General features: G+C 56.1%; 6 protein-coding genes across 6 annotated transcripts; 5 read left to right on the top strand and 1 right to left on the bottom strand.

The window, feature by feature from the left end:
• Positions 1 to 1,946: 1,946 nt before the first annotated feature.
• On the top strand, positions 1,947 to 8,521 carry C8A04DRAFT_13466 (uncharacterized protein; the record flags this gene model as incomplete). The annotated part of the gene is made up of 14 exons (XM_062777725.1): positions 1,947 to 2,168; positions 2,640 to 2,774; positions 2,853 to 2,882; positions 2,975 to 3,039; positions 3,109 to 3,547; positions 3,639 to 3,969; positions 4,044 to 4,570; positions 4,649 to 4,986; positions 5,116 to 5,356; positions 5,471 to 5,614; positions 5,689 to 6,175; positions 6,270 to 7,031; positions 7,081 to 7,082; positions 7,124 to 8,521. The coding sequence occupies 14 exons, from the start codon at positions 1,947 to 1,949 to the stop codon at positions 8,519 to 8,521; spliced, it is 5,121 nt and encodes a 1,706-aa protein (XP_062635530.1).
• A 2,647-nt stretch (positions 8,522 to 11,168) lies between these two features.
• On the top strand, positions 11,169 to 12,111 carry C8A04DRAFT_38541 (uncharacterized protein; the record flags this gene model as incomplete). The annotated part of the gene is made up of 3 exons (XM_062784264.1): positions 11,169 to 11,217; positions 11,478 to 11,845; positions 11,923 to 12,111. The coding sequence occupies 3 exons, from the start codon at positions 11,169 to 11,171 to the stop codon at positions 12,109 to 12,111; spliced, it is 606 nt and encodes a 201-aa protein (XP_062635529.1).
• Positions 12,112 to 13,365: 1,254 nt separating this feature from the next.
• On the top strand, positions 13,366 to 15,242 carry C8A04DRAFT_30273 (Delta(24(24(1)))-sterol reductase; the record flags this gene model as incomplete). The annotated part of the gene is made up of 3 exons (XM_062781320.1): positions 13,366 to 13,400; positions 13,534 to 15,169; positions 15,231 to 15,242. 3 exons carry the CDS (start codon positions 13,366 to 13,368, stop codon positions 15,240 to 15,242), a joined length of 1,683 nt encoding a protein of 560 aa, XP_062635528.1.
• A 2,723-nt stretch (positions 15,243 to 17,965) lies between these two features.
• Positions 17,966 to 18,986, bottom strand: C8A04DRAFT_30272 (V-ATPase proteolipid subunit C-like domain-containing protein; the record flags this gene model as incomplete). The annotated part of the gene is made up of 5 exons (XM_062781319.1): positions 17,966 to 18,033; positions 18,122 to 18,385; positions 18,474 to 18,603; positions 18,772 to 18,784; positions 18,973 to 18,986. 5 exons carry the CDS (start codon positions 18,984 to 18,986, stop codon positions 17,966 to 17,968), a joined length of 489 nt encoding a protein of 162 aa, XP_062635527.1.
• A 584-nt stretch (positions 18,987 to 19,570) lies between these two features.
• C8A04DRAFT_13505 (50S ribosomal protein L30e-like protein) lies at positions 19,571 to 20,156 on the top strand (the record flags this gene model as incomplete). Its single annotated transcript, XM_062777746.1, has 4 exons — positions 19,571 to 19,687; positions 19,757 to 19,773; positions 19,832 to 19,940; positions 20,013 to 20,156. 4 exons carry the CDS (start codon positions 19,571 to 19,573, stop codon positions 20,154 to 20,156), a joined length of 387 nt encoding a protein of 128 aa, XP_062635526.1.
• A 781-nt stretch (positions 20,157 to 20,937) lies between these two features.
• Positions 20,938 to 24,494, top strand: C8A04DRAFT_38536 (SAC1 family phosphatidylinositol-3-phosphatase; the record flags this gene model as incomplete). The annotated part of the gene is made up of 3 exons (XM_062784263.1): positions 20,938 to 21,172; positions 21,321 to 23,424; positions 23,483 to 24,494. The coding sequence occupies 3 exons, from the start codon at positions 20,938 to 20,940 to the stop codon at positions 24,492 to 24,494; spliced, it is 3,351 nt and encodes a 1,116-aa protein (XP_062635525.1).
• Between the last annotated feature and the right edge of the window lie 49 nt (positions 24,495 to 24,543).

Raw genomic sequence — 24,543 nt, 5'->3', positions numbered from 1 at the left:
AGTGCCGATCTGAGGTTCTGAACCGGGTTCCCCACGTTTTTTTGGATAAGATGCATCTTGCAGAGTACTAAGCAGGGGGCTGTTTCCACGTCGTGGATGCGACGAGTCGTCATGATGATGGGATTTGTGGGATGCAGTTTGGATGAAGCAGGTTGTTATGTAGGTTGTGAGGATTAAGAGCTGGCTCTCGTGTTTATTCCCTCCTCTAAAAGTAAACAGAGTAAGCGTGCTGTGCTTGTGGTATCGACCTTTCTTTACCTAAGAATGAATGACGACCTATTTAAGACAAATTATAGCGCCCATATGAGAATAACATCTTTTTTATAGTGTACCTTGGTAGAATCAAATCAAAGTAAAACCTGACCCAAGTTTCAAGACATGGTGCCACAGCACTCGTGTCAGTGGCATCCCATTTCACTTTCTTAAAAGTGCCATTCTTTCAACTGTGGACGGTCACAACGGCTGCTGCATATTCGTGTTATTATAATGTGAATGGGTCTCTTTACCTTTTGATCTTTCGGATCAGACACTTTCTTCCACCCCAATGACCTACTTCGTTCCAGGAGGGCCTAAAATACAAAGTACCTGACCTTGAAAGATTCCATCAGACCCTGCGTAAGGTGTGATTTCGGACGGCCGCGGGGAGTCTCATCTCACTGTGACAGACCCCTGTATTTTCGATCTCTTTGCTGGCGAGGCGTGCTAGGTACCCCTGCGACGGGTTGCCGTGCCCCGCGGCCTTTCGCTCCCTAGCGCGGGTGCAACATACCGGCTTGAGCTTGGCGCCTTACTTGTGCCTTGTTCTTTCGTCCTTGTTCTGGGGCTTGAGAGACGAGGGGAGTGTCTGTGATGGTCTGATGCTGTGGATGAAGGCGTAATAAACCAAAACATGGAATTAGGTTGGGGAACTTGTTCGGGCCATTTCCGAAGGTTTGAAGAGTTTTCTTTCTAGCTTTTCCGGCCCGGGCAGTATCCCGCCATCATTCTTTCCTTCCATCTCGGTACTCTCTCTCTTTTCGCCCCGATCGATGATCCACCCTTCCAACCTTTTCGTCCCTCCTCGTCACGGCAGCAGCCGCACAAGGTTTCCTGTCCAGGAACAATTGGATTGCTGTGACGCTTTCGGGCCCACATCGCACCGCTGCAGCGAACAAGTCTCCACGCGGGGCAGCACAAGCCAGCTGAACATCGCTCTTTCGGGGCACATTTCGTGATTTTGGGGGGTAACCCGAGCGACGGTTTTTTTTTTAAGTCGGTCGGTGTTTTCTACTCCAGGTTCCCGGCCCTCTTTTGTTTTCATTTGCCCGAAAACGAGCCTCGGTCCGGCTGGTTAGGGAGAGAGAGAAAAAGACCATAAGCCGGGAAATGAACAAGCTGGAGGCGTCGAATCCTTCCTTCGGCTGAAGCGAGTTCAGCACTTGACGACCGAGCCTGGTTCCCACACACGACTTTGCGATTCCCCACGCCGTTTGTTGACCAACAAGGGACGCTACCGCCGCCTGCGACTGGCGCACCTCGAACGAAAGACTTGCGACGTCGACCAGCAACAAGACGAGACGGACGGAACAAGACCTGGGGCATTTGGAAGACAATCAAAAGAAGACAAGAGTCCGAGTTGCATAGCTCGGGAGGGAAAGTCGAATTGTCCCAGGCAAAGACGAGAGGACCCCGCGCAAACCACCACCAACCTTGAACGATCCCCCCCCCCGCGAGCGACTCGGCAATCCGAGCCGATCGATCTAATACCCGCGTGCGACGCTCTTTTTCCGAGGACAGAAAACCGGGAAGAGAGAGACAAACCTCCCCAAAGAGACGGAAAGCTAGAGCCGACCCCCCCACCACCGTGAGGGCAGGCAGAGCAGGGTAGTAAACAAACGGGAAGAGGTGCTGCTATGGCGCCGCCGAGCTCCCGGCCGGGCAGCTCCGCGCGCCCTGGGAGTGCTGGCATGCTGTATCATCAACAACACCATCGTCAACACGGAGGAGCAGGATCAGGAGGTGGAGGAGGAGGAGGGAGTGGTGTCAACGGTCATGCGGCAGCAGCGGCGTCCGGGGCGGTTGTTGTCACGCCGGTTGGGGCCAAAACACCGGGTACACCACGCCGGGACCAGAGTCATCACCGGCTGGACAAGGCGATTGCGGTGCAGGATCCGGGGTTGAAGGATTATGTAGGTTTTAAGGCCCTTTTCCTCTTTTCCTCTGTTTGCTTGTTTGCTGTTTTACACCTCGTCAGTAGGCATGAGATGGGTGAGAGGGGGCTCTCTTTTCTAGGTCAATGACCCGTTTCATGTTTCCATATTTCTCTTTTTTTTTACCCCTCGGTCCCCTTACCCTACATTTAGGGGACCGATTCTGCGCGGCATGGCCTCCCGCATGCAGACACACAGACCGTTTAGCTTGGGCACCTCCCACAGATGCCCTCGGCTGTGCCCTGTGTGGACAACCAACGCGGCGCAGGAACAGAGAGCGAGAAGTCGGAAATGTGATGAGATCGAGAAGGGTCCGCGGCGGGCGTGCTGCCCCTCATTCCCCTCTATTGTTTGTTCCCCAGGGATTGGGGGTTTGACCCCCGCCCTGGCTTTGTTTTATTGTTGACAAAAAGTGAGACACGGCTGACAAAAGTGGCTTTTCCGTCACAGCGCCTCGGCGACTGCATTGGCAAGGGGGCCTTTGGGTCCGTGTACAAGGCCTTCAATTGGGGTACCGGCGAGGCTGTGGCTGTCAAGCAGATCAAGCTGGTTGATGTGCCTAAGAGCGAGCTGCGGATGATCGAGGTATGTTGATGCTGGGAGGTTGGGTTTATGATGAGGAGGGTTTGGTGTGGTGTAGTTTGGTGTACTGACGGCGCGCAGGCAGAAATCGATCTCCTGAAAAACCTTCATGTATGTGGCCGCACGAGAGACAACTGAGCTCGGCTACTAACACCGGCCGCGGTGCGGCGATGCGGACCACGAAAACGCTGACCGGGTGATAGCATGACAATATTGTAAAATATATTGGCTTCGTCAAAACGGTGGACTGCCTCAACATCATCCTCGAGTCAGCTTATGTCAACCCCCTTTTTTGTGCCCGTCGTTCTCGGTCTTACTAATACGCCGGCCGGTTCAGGTACTGCGAAAATGGCTCGCTGCATTCGATCTGCAAAGCGTACGGCAAGTTCCCCGAGAACCTGGTGGGCGTGTACATGACCCAGGTGCTCCAAGGCTTGCAGTATCTCCACGACCAGGGTGTCATCCACCGCGACATCAAGGGCGCCAACATCCTGACGACCAAGGATGGCACCGTCAAGCTGGCCGACTTTGGCGTCTCTACGAGCACGCTGGCCGGGCCCGACAAGGAGGCACAGGTCGTCGGCACGCCGTACTGGATGGCCCCCGAGATCATCCAGCTGTCCGGGGCCACATCGGCATCGGACATTTGGAGCGTCGGGTGTACGGTCATTGAGCTGCTGCAGGGGAAACCGCCGTACCACAATCTGGCCGCGATGCCCGCATTGTTTGCCATTGTCAATGACGACCATCCGCCGCTGCCCGAAGGCGTGTCTCCGGTTAGTATTCTTTTTTTCTCAGACCCCGAGACTCTATCGTGGGATGGATATTGTTCTTACTAACCCCCGTGTCCTTTCCTACGCCGAACAGGCCGCACGAGATTTCCTCATGCAATGTTTCCAAAAAGACCCCAACCTTCGAGTCTCGGCGCGGAAGCTACTGCGGCACGCCTGGATCACGGGGTGTCGACGAAGCGACGCGCCGGTGTCGAAAGCGCCGTCGAATTTCAGCCAAGCGGTCGAGGAGGTCAAGCAGTGGAACAAGGCGCTCAAGTCGTCGGAAAGCAACCTGCGGACTTCCATGGGCTCGGATGCTGCGGTGCCCGGGGGGGTACCGCGCGCAAATATGGGCAGGATGCCGTTGTCGCTGGCGACGAAACAGAGGCAGTCTGCGGATGTGTTTCGGACTCCTGAAGTTGCGGGTATGTTCTGTTCTACCTCCAAGACTAGAGAAAGGGGGACTATGCGGGACTATGCTAACGTAGTGTGGATTCAGATGATGATAACTGGGACAACGACTTTGCGACGACCATCTCACCGAGTGCCTTACATCTCCCCCAGATCAAGGGCCAAGACAACTTTGGCGGCTTGCTCTCAGGCGACCGGCTCAAGGCATTCGCCTCCATCGACGCTCAGCGGGAAGATTCCGAGAACTGGGACTCGACGTTTGAAGGGGGGGAGCTGATGACGATCAAGGGCCTCGGTCAGTGGTCAGATGTCGACCCGCAGGAAGACACCATCCGCCCCATGTCTGCTAAGAAAGCGGACAAGACGCGAGAGCCGAGGCTGCGGGTTCCGGAGAACCAGGGCCAGGGGGGCCACAGGCGGCAGCGGAGCCGGCAGGACCCGTTCAGTAGTAGTAATGCGCAGCAGCCGAAGTCGCCGGTGAAGCCGCTGGGGACCAAGTTTGAGCTGCCGCCACGGCCGGATGTGTTGTACCGCGAGCAGACGAATGAGGATTATTCGGATTTGTTTGCTGATAATGATCATGTCTTTGACAGGCGGTTGAGTCTCACCAGCAAGGTATGTCTAGCCCCCTTGAATACTCCCTCCTTGAATACTTTTCACTTTAGGGTATGCAGGCTAATAACAGGTCTTTAGGACGCCCCCCAGCTATTCCACCCCTCCGACCTAACCACCAGCGTCCCAAAGTCCGCCCACTCCGTCGGCCCCGGCAGCACCCGGCGTTCCCGGACCGCCCCTCGCCCGACCATCCTCCCGCCGCCGGACGACGAAGAAGAGGAAGACGAAGAAGCAAACGGGCTTGTCCGACGCCGCCGCGCTCGGCCCCGTACCCGTTCCACGGTGGAAATCACCCGGTTCGCCGAGGACGAAGGCGACGAGGACTTTTCCGACATCTTTGGCGTGGCTGGGGATCGGCTCAGCGAACAACCTGAGGAGAGTGATCGCGGGTCGGAGACGGATGGCGGGTTGTCGCAGTCTCAGTATCTGCAGCGTCCACATTCGCAGCAACAACAACAGCAGTTTGGCGCCAGCGGACAAAACAGTAGCAGTCTAACTCAAAGCCAGAGTCAGGGCGGGCCAGGGCCAGGAGCAGGCGGCGGTAGCGCAGGAGGCGGAGGCCAAGCGCTCATCCTCTCGCGATTGTCAAACAGCTCGTGGCTGGGGGACGACGAGGACGAGGACGATCCATTTGCGATGATGGACCCTGGATGGGACGAGATGGATCTGGAGGCGAATATTGCGCGGGATCGCCATGCCAGGCTGGCGGAGAGGGTGGAGGGGCTTGTGAGGAGCATGCAGGTCACGGAGGGGGAGGAGGTGGTGGGGGATGCTGCGGAGGATTTGGTATGTTTTTTTCTTTCTTTTTCTTCTTCTTTTTTTACCCCCTTCTTTGCCCTCCCGCTGTCTGCGAGTGGGTTGGGTTGTGAAGGTTGGAATGGAATGCTGACGGGTTTGAAGTTGGCGTTGTTGTGGGAGAACGAAGAGGTGAAAGCGCTGATCATTGGGGCGCATGGGCTACTCCCGATCCTGGAGATCCTCGAGCCGTGTACTCTCAAGAGCCGGCAGCATATGATTTTGCAGCTACTCAAGATTGTGAATGCGGTATGTCATCTAGTTCTATTCCTACCGTAATCTGTGTGAGAGTGTACGCGTGGCGTGTGCTGACAAACAAAAAGATCATCCTAGACGACGTCGAGCTCCAAGAAAACCTCTGTTTCGTAGGCGGCATCCCCATCGTAACCAAGTTCGCAGCACGGCAGTACTCCAACGAGATCCGGCTCGAGGCCGCGGCATTCGTGCGGCAAGTATACCAGACATCAACACTAACGCTGCAAATGTTTGTCAGCGCGGGCGGGCTCAACGTGCTGGTGGAGTTTCTAGACGAGGACTACGAGACGTCGCAGGATCTAGTGCTCATCGGCGTCAACGGCATCTGGAATGTGTTTGAGCTGCAGGGGCCGACGCCCAAGAACGATTTCTGTCGGATCTTTTCGCGGAGCAAGATTCTGGATCCGCTGGCGGCTATTCTGCACAAGGTGCTGGATGAGGATCGGGATGAGTTGTCGGAGCTGGTGGAGGGGAGGATTGTGAATATCTTTTATTTGTTTTCGCAGGCGGAGCCGTATGTGAAGGAGGCTGTTGCTGAGCGGCAGGTGTTGAAGAGTGGGTTTTTCTCCCTTCTCCCCCTTCTCCCCCTTCTCCCCTTTCCCCCCTTTTTTCCTGCTTTTTTTTTATCCCCAAGACTAACACCCTGTAGCCGTCCTCAAAGACCTCCGGCGCATGACGCCGTCGCACCAGATCACGATGCTCAAGTTCATCAAGAACATGTCGATGTGCTCCAACGTGCTGGACTCGCTGCACTCGGCGGACGCCATCGACTTTTTGATCGACGTGCTCTCCCTGTCGATGAAGAAGGGCCAGACCAACTTCCGCGAGATCTCCAACCAGGTGCTCAACACCATGTTCAACCTGTGCCGGCTAAGCAAGGAGCGGCAAGAGTACGCGGCCAGCAACGGCATCATCCCGCTGCTGCTCAAGATCATGAAGACGGACCGGCCCCCCAAGGAGTTTGTGCTGCCCATCCTGTGCGACATGGCCCACTCGGGCAGCAAAGGGCGGCGCTACCTGTGGCAGAACAGCGGGCTTGACTTTTACGTGTCGCTGCTGGCCGACCAGTACTGGCAGGTAACTGCCCTAGACGCCATCTTTGTGTGGCTGCAGGAAGAGACGGCCAAGGTCGAGAGCTATCTGCTAGACGGCAGCTTCACGGCGGCCATTGCGGCTTGCTTCAACCCGACCATGGCCAATGCCTTTGATCCGAACCTGCTGGAGCCGCTGCTGAAGGTCCTGCGTCTGAGCCCGGCTGTGGCCGCGTGTCTGGCCAAGGCTGATATGTATGCCGGTGTAGCCCAGAAGCTTAGCCACAAGAAGGCCGTGGTGCGGTTGAATCTGCTACGTCTTGTGCGTAGCATTGTGGATGGCTGCGAGGCCAACGGGCTATCCATGCTGGCGCTGAGCAGTAGCACTGGTAGCACCAGCAGCAGTGGCAGCGGTAGTAGCCTTGGTAGTAGTATTCACAGCAGCAACAACACCAACAACGGCACGGCCGAGAGCACACCCGGCCACCACCTGCGCGTACTGCTCGACGACATCCAAACGCTCGCGGATAAGGACCCGGCCGTGCTGGTGCGCAACCTGGCCTCGGAGCTCATCCGCAGCCACCACATCCACACCGAGCTGCAGCAGCACCACGACGCCCACGCCCACGCCCACGCCCTCGCCCTCGGCGGCTCAACCAGCTCGTCGTCCACCACCACCAGCAACTCCGGCCCGCGCTCCCGCTCCGGCCCACGCCGCAACACCAGCTACACCCCGCCCGGCCTGCACCTCAGCCTGTCCATGCCGCCCACGCCGACCCACGGCCACCGGCTTACGCAGTCGTCGTCGTCATCGGCAGCCTCGGCCGCCTACATCGAGGTAGCCGCCACACCACCCAAACGCTCCGCCATCGGCCTAACCCAGGACCGCGACCCGTCCTTCTATCGCCCCCGCAGCCGCGACGGCATCCCCTTACCCATCACCACCAACATCCCGCGTCGCGTCTCCGACACCCCGCCCGTGGCTGGCTCTGCTTCCGCAATCTCCGCTACCTCCGGTGGCGGTTCTGCAGGGACCAACGGCACACCCGCCGTGTCCACCCCCATGTCCGCCAAATCCCGACTCCCCCGGACCTCCATCACCCAATACACCTCCGCCCGACCGAACCTAACAAGCGCCACCACCATGCCTGTATCCCCCCTGACCACCGGCGCCACCCTGTCCCCCGGTGTCGGCACGGGTCGCGCCGGGGAACAACGCCGTGCCGGCGCTATGGGACGTAGTGAGTCCTTTAGCCACTACACTAGTGCTCACGGAGTGAACAGCAGTAGTTACAAGGAGAATTATCAGGCGTATTTGCATCAGAGTCTGGGTCATCAGAGTTTGGGTCAGAGTCTGGGTCAGAGTCTGGGTCAGAGTCAGAGCCAGGTTGCGGGTAGGATCCGTTCCGGCTCGGCGGTGACTATGGCTAGTGTTTCGAGTGCGGGCGGGGGTGGTGGTGATCACTATAGTAATCATAGGGGGTCACAGCAGTATGTGGGTTCCCCAGGGGGCTCGTTGGTATCGCACTCTGGTAGTGTAGGAGGAGGAGGAGGGCTAATGCCGCCTGTGTTGCCTGTTGGGTATGGTGCTGGTGCTGGTGCTGTTGGTGGGGGGGTTGTTGGAGGAGGTGGTACAGGGGGAAGAAGGAGGGAAAGAGGGGAGAGGGAGGTCAGTGGGGGGAGTACGGGGAGTAGTAGTACGGGGAGTGCTGTAGGGAGTGCTGTAGGAACCGGGACCGGGGTTGGAAGTACGGGGGGGAAACGGAGGAGTAGAGCGCCCAGTGCGAGGTCGGATGCTGGGTCGAATGTGTCCGGGACGGGGACGGGGACGGGAACGGGAAATGGGGCGGCGGATGGGCGATGGTCGTAGGACGACCAGGCCCGGAAGCAGCTGCTGGATTCTTCTCAAGATATGTCTCAAGATACTGCTCCCAAGCTAGTTCTCCCGCTGCGGGTTCAGACGCCGAATCAGGCGCGGGTGAGGGAGACGACGCGGACTGCGCAGGTTCAGGGGACTCGGGCGCAGACACGACTGGCACGAGATACACCGTCACAGGAGAAGGAACAACAACAAGCGCGGGTCAAGATTCGGTCGTCGACTCCTGCAGGTATGCCGTCTGCAGGCATCCCATCTGTAACGGTTACTATACCTCCGCCACCTACACCTCCACCTGTATCCGCATCTTCATCTGTACCTGCGCCTCTACCTGCACCTACACCTACGGCTACGCCTCTCCCCGTGGAAGAAAGTCCCACACGGAATCATCCTCGCCATCACCGTCCGCAACAACATCCATCTCGGAGTACTCAGCAACAGCATCAATCTCGAGCTCATCAATCACACACTCACCCTTCAGCCCGTCCTCGCCGCAGTCGGGATCACACCCGGGCTCGGGATCATAGCGAGAACCAAGGCCAGGATCAGAGCCAGTATCAAGATAAGGCTCGGGGCCAAGATCAGGACCAAGCTCAGGGCCAGGGCCAGGGTCAGTTACATCCCCCAGCGCAGCAAGTCCATGTCCAGAGACATGCTTCAGCGCCAGGGCGACAGGCCGTCTGGAGTGGCTCGGCCGCAGCCGCAGAAGGACCGAACGCAGCAGAGGCAGCAGAAGCAGGATCACCTCCTCTTGTTATTATCAACAACGTGGCGGCGGAAGGGGATGGATGGGGGTAGCGGGTTGATAAATGTGGGTATGTGTGTGTGTGGTTTGGCCGTGTTGTCCCTCCTACATAGTACCCAACCTAGTCTGAGGTTGAGGTGGTTAGAGATGGAAGAGGGAGCTGTAGCAAGCAACCCGAGCTGCTGTGGTGGTTGGTGGTAGTTGGTATTTATTAGTTTTGCAAAGCGGTGTTGGGGGGGGGTGTTAGCTTTTCTTTGCTTAACTTTACGTTTAAGCTTCTTTTATCACGTAAGGGGATAGGTAGCCAGCCAGGCAGGGGAGCATGCAATCGTTATTTTCATTTGTTCTTGATTCCTTCCTTCTCTTGTTTTTCTTGTTCTTCTAGAGGGTGTGGCATACCATGCTAGCCAGCCGTGTATGGTCCGGTTAAGGCTTGGGACTTGGGGCTTGAGGCTTGAGGGTTGGGGGTCGGGGGCTTTTTAGTATTGCAGACAGACAGAACAGAAGGGGTGGAATGAATAGAGAGGAAACCCGTTTTGTTGGTCGGTGAAACTAACGTCCCGGTCATTCACTACCAAATTGAATTTTGGGTTGGCTGGTTTGGGGGGATCTAAGTAAGTGAGTGAGATAGAATCGATATCATTCTGTGGAGACCGTAATAGCAGGCCGCTTGAGGGTATCGTTTGATGGAGCTGTGCTGGGAATTGTTAAGAGTGAGGTTACAGCTTCTTTGTGAACGCTGAATTTATACCTTATGTGGTTCTAGTTTTCTCAACCGTTAGCTGCATCAATAGATATGGGAGATGTGAATCTCCCTCGAGGCAACGGTTCAAGTTGAGGCGTGGAAGGGTCTTCTGATAGTTAGGTAGGTAGCTTTAACTTTCACAACTTTGATAGAACTGTATCATTTTTTTTCTGTTTTCTTATTTATTTACAAAGCACAGTGCGACTGGTGTTAAAACATAAGTTCTCCCTTTTCCTCATATCGCTTTCCGGCTTCACTTCCCTATCCTGACTTGCCTGACAAGACTGCCACTGACACCTCTTAGTTCCACTAGTTTCCTATCTAAAGCTCTCTAAACCTAAAATGGTGTACCCTACATGGTCGCGCCCGATGATCGTGGACTAAACACCCTTTCCCCCCTCGAGCCCTCCGAGAAACGGCGTGTTAGTGAGTTGATGTCCAGCCAGCATGAGAATCTGTATCAGCGCAAATCCCGAGGCAAAAAACCTGAATTCTTCCATTTTATGTTGATCAAAGCTGATCAGAGTTGATCCCGAGAACATGTGCACTCAATTCCCAACCAATCATATCCTCCGATAGTCCCTTATCACTTAACACACCCAACACAGCTCGACAGCTCTCACACTCAGCGGTTCCCAAATCGCGATCCCTCCCGATCCACTAACGTTCTTCCCCGTACGGTCAGCGGACGGTGAGTGGCTGTGCCTGACCGGCCCCAACTTATTACACCAGCGAGGCCAGTGAGAGAGAGAAGCTTGCGCGGCAAAAAAACGAAACAGGAGAAAGCAGACGTCATCGACGCAACAAGCTCCCCCGCTGCAGCCTTCTGACTCCTGAGGCACGGGATCAGGAGACGAGGCATCACGATCTGGCCACGGAGGCGGTTTTCGGGTTTTCTCATCCATCAATCAACTCACTCACTGCTTGCTTGCTTGCCCTCTCGGTTGTCGCGTTCATTGCGCTGATTGATTTATCGAGGATTTGAAGTTTTTATACATTTATCTTGCCGTGTAGGCCTTTTTTTTTTCTCGGCCTTGCGACAGGTAGACCCGCCTGCAGTCTCGATCTATCCAATTTGGTGAGGCCTCGGCGAGACCAGCCAGCGACCAACAGACGACGAGGCTTGACATTTACGACGAGGCTGGGACATCATGACGCGCATGGTGGTGTACAGCGTGGCGCTGGTCGCTCTGGTTGCGGGTAAGTTTGCGTTTTGATGTTTTTGCTGGCATGCTTTGAGAGTTGGTTTCATGCAACCTCGCGAGGGTCGAGAGCGAAACTCTGGCCATGTCGTGTATGGTCTAAGTCAACTCGTCGGAAGGCTGTTGAGATATCTCACTGCCTGTGTTTCGTGTTTGACTCACCTCCGTTTTCTCAACTCATGATGTAGTATCTTCACATCATGCCCTACCTTTCTTCTTATTTTCCTCTTCTTTCTGCACAAAACTAACACCCCCCAGCAACGGCCCTGACTATCGCCTCCATCAACTCCCCCCACTGGGTCTCACTCTCCGTCCCCTCCCCCTCCGGCGGCACCGTCACCGACACAGTCGGCCTTCACCAGCGCTGCTCCTCCGCCACAGGCACCTGCCACCACTTCCCAGAGAAATCGCGCTGTAGCGCCGACGACGATGGGCGCGCGTTCTGCTCCATGTGGCGCACCACGGGCTTTCTGATGAGCTTTGGTGTTGTGGTGGAGTTGGTGAGCGTGATTGGGTTCTTGGTGATCTTGGCTGGTGGGCGGCAGAAGAGGGAGGGCGGGTGGAAGGTGCTGGGGGGGTTGTTGGCTATCGTTGCCGCGGCGCAGTTTGTGGGGATGGCGATTGTGGTGAGTTTACACTATATCCTCTTCGTTTTGCTAACCATCACCCCCGGAGGAGTGAGGATAGAACTGACGGGCAGCAGGCATATCTCTTCGACCACCACGACTTGTTCTTGGTACCGGGCTATCGGCTAGACTCCTCTTGGTACATGTGCACCATCAGCGCAGCCGTTGCTCTGCTGTCTGGAGTTGGCCTGGCCATCTCGGCGTTTGTGTTGCCGCCCGAGGATGGATATCACTTCCTGGGGGAGGCAAATGCAGACGGCGTTTGATCGGGTTCAGTTGATGGATATACAAGTATTGGTTTTCCTTACCGTCTCATGCGGGGCCCTGTTTGTGGTTTTTGGTTGGAGTTTTGGGGCGTTGCTTCTGCGCTTTTTTTTTTTTTGCAATGTACACAGCACCTCTCCTTGTCAAGAGGGAAATTTTCTGGGATCACAATTGTTGGAAGCAGGCCACAGGACAAGACAGTTTGTTGATGAAGTACGGAGTACACTAATGCGAATGCTAATGAACTATCTCAGACACGGAAGGTGCCAAGTCATCTGTGGTCGAACGCGGTCCCGTGTCACTGGTGCGGTGGTCATCCGGATCCCATTTGAGCCGACTTAAGACATGTGCTACGGATGCTGTCTCGTCACCCTCCGAGCCGCCAAGCCCGGAATGGGGCCATGGGGCCGTCGACAGCGAGCCAAGTCGATCGGGGCGGAGAGGCGGAGTCCCGAATACTAGGAAGTTGAAAATACTCGTTTATGGTTGTGGGGAAAGCCTGCTGGCCGCCCGTCGTTGGCCCACAAGACCACTCTGCAACACGCTGTTGGGCAATGTGGAGAGCAAAAGTTGGCTGCGACTGCGGGACATGAAACAGCGCTGGTCACTTCGCAAGCTCGCAACTCGCAAGTCCCTCGGGTTCTCGGAAACGGTATTACCTAATACTAGTATACCCACTCCTACACGGGCAAAGCGTATTAAACTCAAAGTGTGTGGGGAGCTGAGACCCCTGCTCTCTGCGCACCGTGCCCACCCGGCAAAGGGGCGATTGCCCGGTCAAATTTTGTCAACATTTCCAATTGGCGCGATCGATTGGTCCCTGCATCCCTCCCGCGTTCTCACAGCGCGCGGAAACCCCCCGTTCGGTCGCCCTTGGCCACCATTCACAGCAGTTGCGGACTTGCGGTGCCGGTGTCTTGGGTTCCTCCCGGTAGCTTCCCTCGGGGATCCTTTCCTCTCTGTTTTTTTTTTTTTTTTGCGTTCTCTCTCGACCACATTCCCTTGAGCTTCACCGCCCGAGTCCACCTGCCAGGCCGAGCTTTGTTGTCAAGGCTCCCCTGAGCATACACCAGTTCCTCGTTTACATTTCCTCGGGTTTTGATCCTTCCTCTAAAGCATACACGATACTAGTGTCCTGGAAGCGTTGTGGGTTCTCTTGCTGGGCAAGCCGTCCTTGTTGTCAACCTTCACCCCTGAAAAAAAGTAAAGACAAAAAGCTATAAGAGATCGCGAGCACATCGCGCCTTTTTGGCAAGATGTCTGCCAGATATTCCCTGAGACAGACGCCAAGGTGAGCTTTCCACCCAACCATTTCCATCCCGTGGCTCTGGTTTTGAGACACCAACGCCGCGATTTAACCTCGTCCGCAACCCGTCTCGCGGGCTTCTCCTTTCACCCTCGTTACTCACACACGGTGCGTGTAGGAAAAAGGAGTTGTTTGACGGCATGGTTGAGACACCAGCACGCCGCAACACCCGTCGCAAAACCCCTATCGAGTCCGATACCGAGTCCAGCTCCGTCCCCGAGCTGAACACCCAGATCATGGATCCCGTCAAGCAGCTGCGCCGGCGCCCGGCGCCCAAGTTCACCGAGCATATCGATGAGCTCACGCCCCCGGAAACCCCCGTCGACAGCGAGGGCCCGGATGCCTCGCCCCCCAGATCCTTCAACAGCAAGCTCGCCATCGCGCCAATCGAGGATGAGAAGAAGGAGGCCAAGGTCGACAAGAAGAAGATCGTCGATGCCGAGTTCTCGGGCGAGTACGAGTTTGGCGGGCCGTGGTTCGTATCCGTCATGATGATTGGGTTTCCCATCCTCATGTGGTACATGTGGATCGGCGCAACCTACTACGACGGCGGCTTTCCCGTGCCCTCGGCCGGCCAGAGCTGGGGCGACTTTGGCAAGCACCTCGTCAACCTCGTTTACACCGGCGCGTTCCCGCACACCAAGGCGTGGCTGATGTACTGGATTTTCTTCGTCGTCGAGGGCGCGTTCTACTGCCTGCTCCCCGGGATCTGGGCCTACGGCAAGCCACTGCCCCACGAGGGCGGCAAGCAGCTCAAGTACTACTGCTCCGCGTACACGTCGTGGTATGCCACGCTCGCGATCGTCGCTGCGCTGCACTTCTCGGGCGTCTTCCCGCTCTACACCGTCATCGACGAGTTCGGCCCGCTGCTCTCCGTCTCGATATTGTCGGGCTGGATCGTCAGCATCGTCGCCTACATCTCGGCCCTCGCGCGCGGCGCCCAGCACCGCATGTCGGGCAACCACATCTACGACTTCTTCATGGGCGCCGAGCTGAACCCGCGCATGTTCGGCATCCTCGACTTCAAGATGTTCTTCGAGGTGCGCATGCCGTGGTACATCCTCTTCCTGCTCTCCTGCGGCGCCGCCGCGCGCCAGTGGGACCGCTACGGCTACGTCTCGGGCGAGGTCGGCTTCCTTATCCTCGCCCACTTCCTCTACGGCAACGCCACCGCCAAGGGCGAGGAGCTCATCGTCACCACCTGGGACATGTACTACGAGAAGTGGGGCTTCATGCTCATCTTCTGGAACCTCTCGGGCGTGCCGCTGTCCTACTGCCACTGCACCATCTACCTGGCCACCCACGACCCGGCCACCTACCGCTGGAACCCCTACGCCCTGGCCGCCCTCTACATCAGCTACATCTTCGTCTACTGGATCTGGGACAGCTCCAACAGCCAAAAGAACCGCTATCGCGCCATGGAACGCGGCACCCTCATCAAGCGCAACACGTTCCCCCAGGTCCCGTGGCAGACCCTCCACAACCCCAAGACCATCGAGACCGGGCTGGGCGACAAGATCCTGTGTGATGGTTGGTACGGGCTTGCCCGCAAGGTCCACTACACCTGTGATGTGTACTTTGCTACGACCTGGGCCCTCATCACCGGGTTCAACAGCCCGTTCCCGTGGTTCTACCCGGTGTTTTTCGTGGCCATGATTGCGCACCGCGCGTGGCGTGATATTCACCGCTGCCGGGAGAAGTATGGCGAGGCCTGGCGAGAGTATGAGCGGCGGGTGCCGTATTTGTTTATTCCGGTATGTTGTTTTCGTCCCTGTGGTATTAACTCGTGCAAATTTTGGCTGACCACTTGTGCAGTACGTCATTTAAGCATATTCCGCGTCGACTAGCCAGCTAGGTAGATGTCTGGGGTTTTCGTGGAGGTAGTCTATCAGATTCATGTTGTCGCGAGACACATAGACAGACGGACAGCATTGAACGGAGTGTTATTAGCCTGCTTTGTTTTTTTCTTTCTGTTTTCCCTTGTTGGATTTTTATTTCCCCCTAATTTCGCTCGCGTTGTACGCGTCGTTGTGCGTTACACAAGCAGACACATGTAATTGATGGCATCAATGGATGGACGGAATGGATGGAATGGATGGGTGCAATGACTTGAAAGGGGAAACGGTTGGGGACGGACGGACGGACGGACGGACGGACGGCTGCATGGAAACATATTTGCGGGTGGTGGAAGCGGTCTTGCAGTAAAATACATTTGTGGGGGGGAGGGGAAGGGTTGGTGGAGAAAAGGGGGTGGTTAGACCTAGACGGCGACTGTGAGGTGGCAGCGGTGTTCTCTCGAAGGCAGCCTGCGATTCAGACGTTACCCTAGATACCTGCTCTACGTACTGGACTGGGCTGTACATACCTAATTCTAAATCTAATGGTAACCAACGCTTCAATCACGCTTGTGCTTATGCAGTTGCTTATGCAGTTTTACTGCCGACGTGGTGTTGAGGATATATCGAGTGTGGCCAGTACGGGGAAGCAGGGAGACCGTTTCCTCGTAGGGGGTATTAGGTAGTTAGTTACCACGACCGTTTGATGATGAATCCACCAGCTGGCTGGATGGAGTCAGCTTAGTCCTCCGTTCGTCAACTTCGGTTGCTGCCCAACGTTTTGAGACCGGCCGTGTCTCAGACCCGGGGCATTGGATGATAGGACAAACCCCCCCAATCGTGAGTATCCGGTTAGTTGTTACCAGAACCCGCAGTTGACAGGATCAAACCCCGGTCTTGCGAAAGACCGGACCGGACCTAGTATGGAGTTTCAAGGAACGAGGTATAAACTTCGGTCACGAGGGTTATGATAAGTATTGGTTAGCTAACTCCAAACGCTCCTTCGCCTGATCTTGACTGTGTACCGTCCCAGGAGTTCGGGAGCGCCTCTCAGCTGCTTTTCAGTGGCCGGTCCTACTGGTAAGCAGACTGTAACATCGCTGACAGCAAGGAAAGAAACGTAACAGACGAACAGGGACTTGGCATTAAAGACTTACACATGCCACTCCCGCAGAATATATATTATATATTGTTTTATAACCTCCCATCTCTAGGATAGGAGACAACGCACAAACACGAAAAGTTAACCTCGCCTTGGCTGGCTGGCTTGATCAGTCGAGCGTGAGACTCTCGGGAAGAAACTCAGCCGTTTGTCCCCAGTCTCAGCACATACGCACACACACACACACAAACACACACACACACACACCTCTTAAGGCTGCCAGGTTCGACCTATTACACACCGGACTTAACCCCCGTGGTAACGATGGAATAAGCTTCCCTCCAAAGCTATCGATCCGCCACTCTTCTGGCTTTAGGATTGGCTTCCTTCCTACCTCTGCAGTCCATCCTCTCAAGCGAGTAGGTAGGGTACTTGATCGTAAACAACTCTTCTTCTCTTTCTAGTTGGTCTTTTTCAGCATGGCCGGTCCGGTGAGGCGTTTATGGTTACCCCCATCTTTGTGCGTGCCGTTGTCTTCAACATCAGACGGAGGATAATGAGATAACTAGGGGAAAGGGAAGACGTGGTATGGATGAATATTGCATGATGGTGATGGTGTCCTGATAGCGGGAGGTTCATTCCTTAGGTGAAATGGAACGGAATACGAATAGAAACTGCCTTCGCAGTTCTCGGTCTGATTCGTTGCTCGTGATGCCATGGCATAGGGCTGCGTAGACAAAGGACACACCAACACTCACCCGATTCAGGAAAGAAAACCAAGATCGAGTGAACTGAGGAGAGAAGACTTTTAGTGCCGACACGGCTTGGTGATATAAGTTATCCGTAGAACCAAGCACCAGCTTCCCGTAATACTCGTCATGCCGTTTGGGCGAGCGCCGTCGAGACTGGCCTTGGACCAAAACACTACACTGCTAAGGAACAACAACTAACCACAGGCGAGGATGGCAAAGACATTGAAGCCACAGTACAGACATTATAGATACAGCTCCCGGATCAGTTATCAACAACAAACAACTACGCACATCACATTCACATTCACATTCACATCCAGCTAGAGCAAGACGACAACGATAGGTACCCAAGATCCAAATAAACACGACGCGAAATGCAGCAAAGCAAAAAACACCATTTACCAAACTAGACTACAATCTCACACCCATCACCATCACACACCCACTCTTCATCATCATCACCCATCTATGGTGGAGAGGGGAAAAAAGGAAAACGGAAACCCAGACAAAGAGCGATGTGCGACCCCAAATTTGTGACAATAGTAGATACACGTCCCGTCCCGCGAAGCCATTAACCAACCAATGCCCCGAGATGCGCCGCTTGCTCAACCCCTCCTCCTCCCTTTCTCACTCCTCTCCTCTCCTCTTCTCTCCTCTCCTCTCCTCTTCTCAACAACTCTCTCTATATCGTCCCCTACCCGCCTTGTTTCGCGACCCCCGCTTGGTATGCGACAGGTTGCAAATTATGCTATAGTGAGGGCCTGCGGACAGGATGGACCGTGGGATAGTGAGGGGGCCGGTTGTCTGTCCATCCACAATGTGTTGTGCTGTCCGCGGGCGGTGTTGCCTCGCTAGGCGCGCTTATTGGCAGGTGATGTTGAGCGTAGCCTTGGAGTTCATGAGCAGCGCAACAATCAAACCGTAGAGACCTACGAGTTAATGGTGTCAGCAAAAGGCAAAACCTAGTATGGAATGAAATCCCAGCTCGGCAGGATTCTCAAAAAAGTGGATACTCACCCAAGACTTCAGCGAAAATGAGGATCAGGATCATGCCGACGAACAGCCTTGGCTGCTGCGCCGTGCCGCGGACACCAGCATCGCCAACAATGCCGATTGCGAAACCGGCCGCCATACCCGCGAGACCGACGGCGAGACCGGCGCCGAGCTGGATGAAACCGGTGTAGAGCGCGTAGCCGTCTTGTGTGAGACCGTCCGAGATCAAGACCGACACGACCAGGCCGTAGATACCAATGATACCCGCCATAATGACAGGGACGATGTCTATTCGAAAACAAAAAACCATTAGCTGACGATGCCCTCTCCCCGGGGAAAACGACCGTTGTAGGTCATCTTGGTGGTATGTACGCACTCTTGACGATGAGATCAGGGCGCAGGACACCCATGGCGGCGATACCGACACCAGACTTGGCCGTGCCGTAGGAAGCGCCCAAGCAGGTGAAGACGATAGCCGCGGTGCAGCCCATGGCACCGAAGAAGGGCTGTAAATCAGAGAATTATTGTCAGTATAAACGGCCTATTTTCTCCATTTGCGGTTGCATGGCTGCTTGCTGCGAGCACGGTCGAGTGACGTTGGCGCGCGCTGCGGTTCGTCACCGCTGTCGGATTGACCGAGCTGAACGTTGGTCTTGGAAGGGAAGATCACTAACCGCGTAGACGGGGCTGGGAACGCGGGATTGTTAGCATCATGGGACATTGAACGATTGAGCGCAGTGGAAAAAAGGAGGCGCCGTGGCGATGGGCGAGTTGGAGATGCGAGGGCCTGCGTTGGTGATGGGGCTGCTTGTTTGGATGCAAAGGCAATGCAAGCTCGGCTTGTTTTGGGGAGGGCGCTCGGGATCGCGGCTTACCAGTAGTCGGTCATTTTGACGGTTTGGGGGGTTTGGGTTGAAGTGGGAGGGTGGTAGATGGGTTAATTAATTATGCTCGTCGGCGAGGGCGGTGGTTGCGCGATGGGTGGTGTTGTTGGAAGAAGAAAGCGTCAATGGGCAAGTTGGATGTCGTCGGGAGGTTGACAAGTTCAAGGGTTCCAGGTTGGCCCGGAGCGAAGAGGTGTTTCCAGGTTGCAGGTTGGTTCGCTGCGGTTGGCTGGCTGTGCCGCCCCGTGCGTGCCTTGGATCGAGCTTTGCTCGGCGGCCCGGCACCTCAGCCACCTCCAATTATGTCAGCCGGGTGTCGGTCGAACCAAACTCCATTCTGCCACGTGTGACCGCCCAAAGTTTGCAGCGGGCCGGGGTGGCCTGGGCTTCGGATGGTTTTTTTGCCAGCTTGAGGCCTCGCAGAGAAATCTCGAAACTTTTCTTGTCCACGCGATCCCATCTTCCCACCAACTCTATCCATCACCCATCCACCACATTTCCAGGGCGAGCAACCGCAGTGAACCCTGGAGAGAAGCCATTTCCATCCCCACGCCATCGACCGTTTTCAATCGCCACCCCCGACGACACCATGTCTGGCCAGAACGACTCTGCTGCTTGGCCCAAGGCCGAGGACCCCGCGCTGATCCAGGAGCTGCTCGACTGCGTGCAGCAGGCGAGCCACTACCGCCAGTTGAAGAAGGGCGCCGTACGTTTTTTTCCGATGCTGCGATCGATTTGAAGTGGAGAGTATTGGCTAACTGAGATCCATCTGCAGAACGAGGCGACCAAGTCGTATGTCGGATCGTTTTCTCCCCGTCGCATTTTCACAACCCACTAACAGAACATGCAGCATCAACCGCGGAACCAGCGAGCTCGTCATCCTCGCTGCCGACACCCAGCCTCTGAGCATCGTCCTCCACATCCCGCTCATTAGCGAGGAGAAGAACGTCCCTTACGTGGTACGTTGCACACCCCCAGCCCACCCTGGTTCTGGGTTATATGATGATCAAAATAGCTAACAGTGGATGTAGTACGTTCCCAGCAAGGTCGCTCTCGGCCGTGCCTGCGGTGTCTCGCGTGCGGTGATCGCCGTCTCGCTCACGTCGAACGAGGCCTCGGACCTGAACTCCAAGATCCGTGCCCTGCGTGACAAGGTTGAGCGTCTGGCCATGTAAGGGTGTTGGTGATCTAGAATAAGGGCAGTCATGGGGGATAATGGGTTGGTAAGACTGGACTGGACTGGGCTGGATTAGGTGAGGCTACTGGCGGTCCTTGGGCGGTGAAATGCCTGGTGACCATCTAGTGCCTGATGCTCGTAGTCGGGTGCACGGGGCATGATTTGGCCACTTATGGAGTCGGTCACTCTTGTCAACGTTGCCCTACGGCCCGGTTATACGTGACAGAAAACATCGAATATACTTTTTTTGAGATTCACATTTTTTTGGATTCGCGATTCAGGGTTGGGGTTGCAAGCGGGCACTTAACCACGCGTCTGGTTTCTCACTTTTCATTCGGCAATGTGCCGTGGGGGGGCGTTGCAGCAAGATGACGCTCGTTCCGGGCGCGGGCTGGGCCGACCCCACATTCCCCCGACATCCATCATCAGTGCTTAGTCGGGTCCTCGAATGGACCGGTCAGATCAAGTCAGGCCACCTCAGGCGGGAAGTGAGCTGCAGAGTTGTTCTTAAGCGTTCGTAACGGAGAGGTTCCTCAGCGGAGTCTACCATCTCTCTTGTCTGTCTTATTTGACCGAAGCAGGGCGAATCACTCCCTTTTTTCGACCGTTTGAACTACGAACTCACCTTATTTGTTTTATTCTCTTTTATACAATTGGACTCCTCTTAGAGGGATTGCTTACTTCTCCACGGAGCGGGCAATGCCCCGACCTCTCAACCCTCACCTCATTCATCCGGTCTACGAATAGAGGTGGAAACACACACCAACACCAACATCAACATGCCCGGCCTAGCACGCAAAGTCCTCATCTGTGCAGCCGTCGACGGACTAATCCTGCACCCCTTAAACTCCTCCTCATCCTCCTCCTCCAACAGCAGGAGCAGCAGCCACGCACGCTCCCCCGCCTCACCCCCAATCCGCATCCGCTACGGCGATGCCTCGATCTCCCCGGCCCCGCGGGAGTCCGCCACTGACCCGTCGTCTCTGCCATGTTTTGAGGCGTACGGTATTGTTGGTGAGTCTCCCTTATTTTATTTGACTTACAACAACCCGGACTATTTTACTTTACTTTGCCCTTTTCTTTCACCCCCCCCTTCTCAAATCTATGTAGGTAGATGGGTCATGAATACACAAAACAAGAAATACTCACCTATATTCATTAGGCCTCATAACAGTATTCCACCACAGCTTCCTCATCTCCATTGTCCGCCGGACCCAAGTCGCTTCTCTCCTCAACAACAACAGCAGTAGCGGCAGTAGCAGGGGAAGTTCACCAGTCTATGTCATAACCGAAGTAGCTTTGACGCCATGTGCGTCACACGCCGAAGCGAGTCGGGCGGTGGCTGAGACGGCGGCGGGGTTGAAGGCGAGGGCGAGGGGGAAGGAGGAGGAGGAGGAGGAGGATGGGTCGCGGTCGCTGGGCGGTTCGGGCGTGATAGATGGGGAGAGGGAGGGGGACGAGGTGGTGTCGGTGGTTGGGGGGGGTGGGGAGGATGAGACGGGGTCGGGGAGGCTGAGCGAGGAGGTTAGGGATGAAGCCGGGGAGGTGTTTAGTGAGCCGGAGGGGGGAGGGGAGGAGGAGGACGGGGGTAAGGGGCATGCGAGGAATGGGAGTAGTGTTGCGCAGGATGTGATAAGGAGGAAGGGGAGTTATGGACGGTTTGCGCAGCGCTGGTTTAGCGGGTCGGGGTGGGCGATGGATCAGACGCGGACGTTGGGGTTGAGTGCCGGTGGGGGGGCTGCTGCTGCCTCTGCTTCTAATAGTAGTGGTGGAAGTGGTGGGAGTAGTAGTGGTAGTGGCAATGGCAGTGGGAAAGCCTCCGGGACATCATCAAGCGACGACGGCGCAGCAGCAGCAACAGCAGCAGCCCTCAGCCTGCTCCCCAAGCTACTCCGGACGAGCCAAATCCTGTTCGGGTCCAGCAAGACCTTTTATTTCGCCTACGACCACGACATCACGCGCAGCATGGCCAACCCGAAACTGCCAGCGTCCACGCCGCTGGTGCCGCTGCACGAGCACGTCGAACCGACGTACTTTTGGAACCGCCACATCATCCAGCCGTTCATCGACGCCGGCGTCGACAGCCTCGCACTGCCGCTGATGCAGGGGTTTGTCGGCCAGCGAACGTTTGTTGTGGACAGCCAGCCGCCGCAGCACGACGAGGACGGCAGCAACAATAACAATAACAACAGCAGCAGCAGTAGTAACAACAAGAACAACAACAAGAACAAAAACAAAAACGGCGTCACCAAGGACTCGGTCGAGCTGAGCGACTTTGCTACGTCCCGGGCCACATCCCCGACACCCACCACGTCCTCCATGCCGATGACCCCTGAAAAGGTCACAACCACAGCCACACCCGGCATGCGGCCATCAGAAAAGAAATTCGACATTACCATCATCTCCCGCCGGTCCACCCAGCGCGCCGGCCTACGCTACCTCCGGCGGGGCATCGACGAAGACGGCAACGTCGCCAACTCCGTAGAATCCGAGCAGCTCCTCACCCCAGCAGACGCAGCATGGGACCCCAACGCGAAAGTGTACTCGTTCGTGCAGACGCGCGGCAGCATCCCGCTCTTCTTCACGCAGTCGCCGTACTCGCTCAAGCCGGTGCCTGTGCTGCAGCACTCGGAGGAGGCCAACTACGCGGCGCTGGCGAGGCATTTCGCCGGGTTGCAGAGGCGGTATGGCGAGGTGCAGGCGGTGAATTTGGTTGAGAAGCATGGGGTTGAGGCGGCGATTGGGGGGATGTATGAAAGGATGATGAGGCGGTTGAATGAGGACGACGAGAAGGAGAAAGTGCGGTTCGAGTGGTTCGACTTCCACGCCGTGTGCCGGGGCATGAAGTTCGAGAACGTGTCGCTCCTCCTCGAGATCCTCTCCGACCAGCTCGAGGCCTTTGGCAGTTCCATCTCGGACGGCCACAGCAACAATAACGGGAACAACAACAACAACCTCTTAGCCAAGCAAAAAGGCATCCTGCGCACCAACTGCATGGACTGCCTGGACCGCACCAACGTGTGCCAGAGCTCGTTCGCCAAGCACATGCTGGACTGGCAGCTGCGCAGCGAAGGGTTCGACATGGCGGCCCAGGCGGACCAGGAGAATGCCTGGTTCAACACGCTGTGGGCGGATAATGGGGATGCCATCTCGAAGCAGTACGCGTCGACGGGGGCTATGAAGGGGGATTATACGCGCACGCGGAAGCGCAACTACCGGGGGGCTTTGACCGATGCGGGCTTGTCGTTGACGCGGTTGTTTAACGGGTGTGTCCTTTTCTCCTCTTTATTTATTTATTTTAATTTTGATTGCTAATGTTAGTAGCATGTTCAACGACTTCTTCCTCCAAGCCAGCATCGACTTCCTCCTCGGCAACGTCACCTCCCTCGTGTTCGAAGAATTCGAAGCCACCATGATGACCAAAGACCCAGCCGTCTCCATGCACAACATGCGCCAGCAAGCCATCGAACTCTGCCAGAAGCGCGTCGTCGCCGACGAGGACGAGGACCTAGTCGGCGGCTGGACCCTACTTACCCCAGCCACCCCCAACACCATCCGGCCCGTGGCCGGCGTGGCCCTCGACGAGGCCGTTCTACTACTAACCGACGCCGCCCTGTACCTCTGCCGCTTCGACTGGAACCTCGACAAGGTGTCGTCCTTTGAGCGCGTCGAGCTGGGCCATGTGCGCAGCGTCAAGGTCGGGACGTACATCACGTCTACCATCTCACCCGCGCAGACCGATGAGGCGCGTAATGTGGGATTGGTCGTGGCGTATCAGCCAGGTGTGGCCGATATCACACGCGTCAACACCCGCTCGCTGTCGTCTGTGTCGACGCCTAGTTCCCCTGTGGTTACTCGGACTGAGCCTGACAGACAGCAATCACAACAACAACAACCCTCTTCCACGTCCCCCCCATCCTCCCCGCCTCTGTCCTCCTCAGTAAGCATAACCAGCTTCCTAACCCGCCGCCCCGCAGCAGCAGCACAACCACAACAACAAGAACCACAAAAACAACAACAACCAACCCGTCTACTCGCCCTCAAAGCCCTACACAGCCAGACCTCCACCGCCGACCCCCCGTCTGCTCGACGACGCCACTTGAGCGAGACCCAGCAGGTGGCCCTGATTGCGAGTGAGATTGAGCGGTTGGCTTTGTTGCGTCAGCCGTGGGGGGCGGGTAAACAGGATGAGGAAAATGGAAAAGGGGAAGAAAAAGAGGGAACCGAAAAAGGATTGATTGAAAAGGGGGATATTATTTCGTTGGCCGAGGCTAGGCGGAATACGACGCTGTTTGAACAGTTGGGGCATTCGATTAAGAAGTTGGTGTGGGCGTAGTCATGTCTGGGATAGATCTCTGGAATAGATCTCTGAGACAGCTTAGATA

Source organism: Dichotomopilus funicola (genome assembly GCF_033296635.1).
Source record: "Dichotomopilus funicola strain CBS 141.50 unplaced genomic scaffold C8A04scaffold_48, whole genome shotgun sequence".
NCBI lineage: Eukaryota > Fungi > Ascomycota > Sordariomycetes > Sordariales > Chaetomiaceae > Dichotomopilus > Dichotomopilus funicola.
Note: the sequence above shows the minus strand (reverse complement) of the source record. Positions and strands in the feature narration are given on the sequence as shown.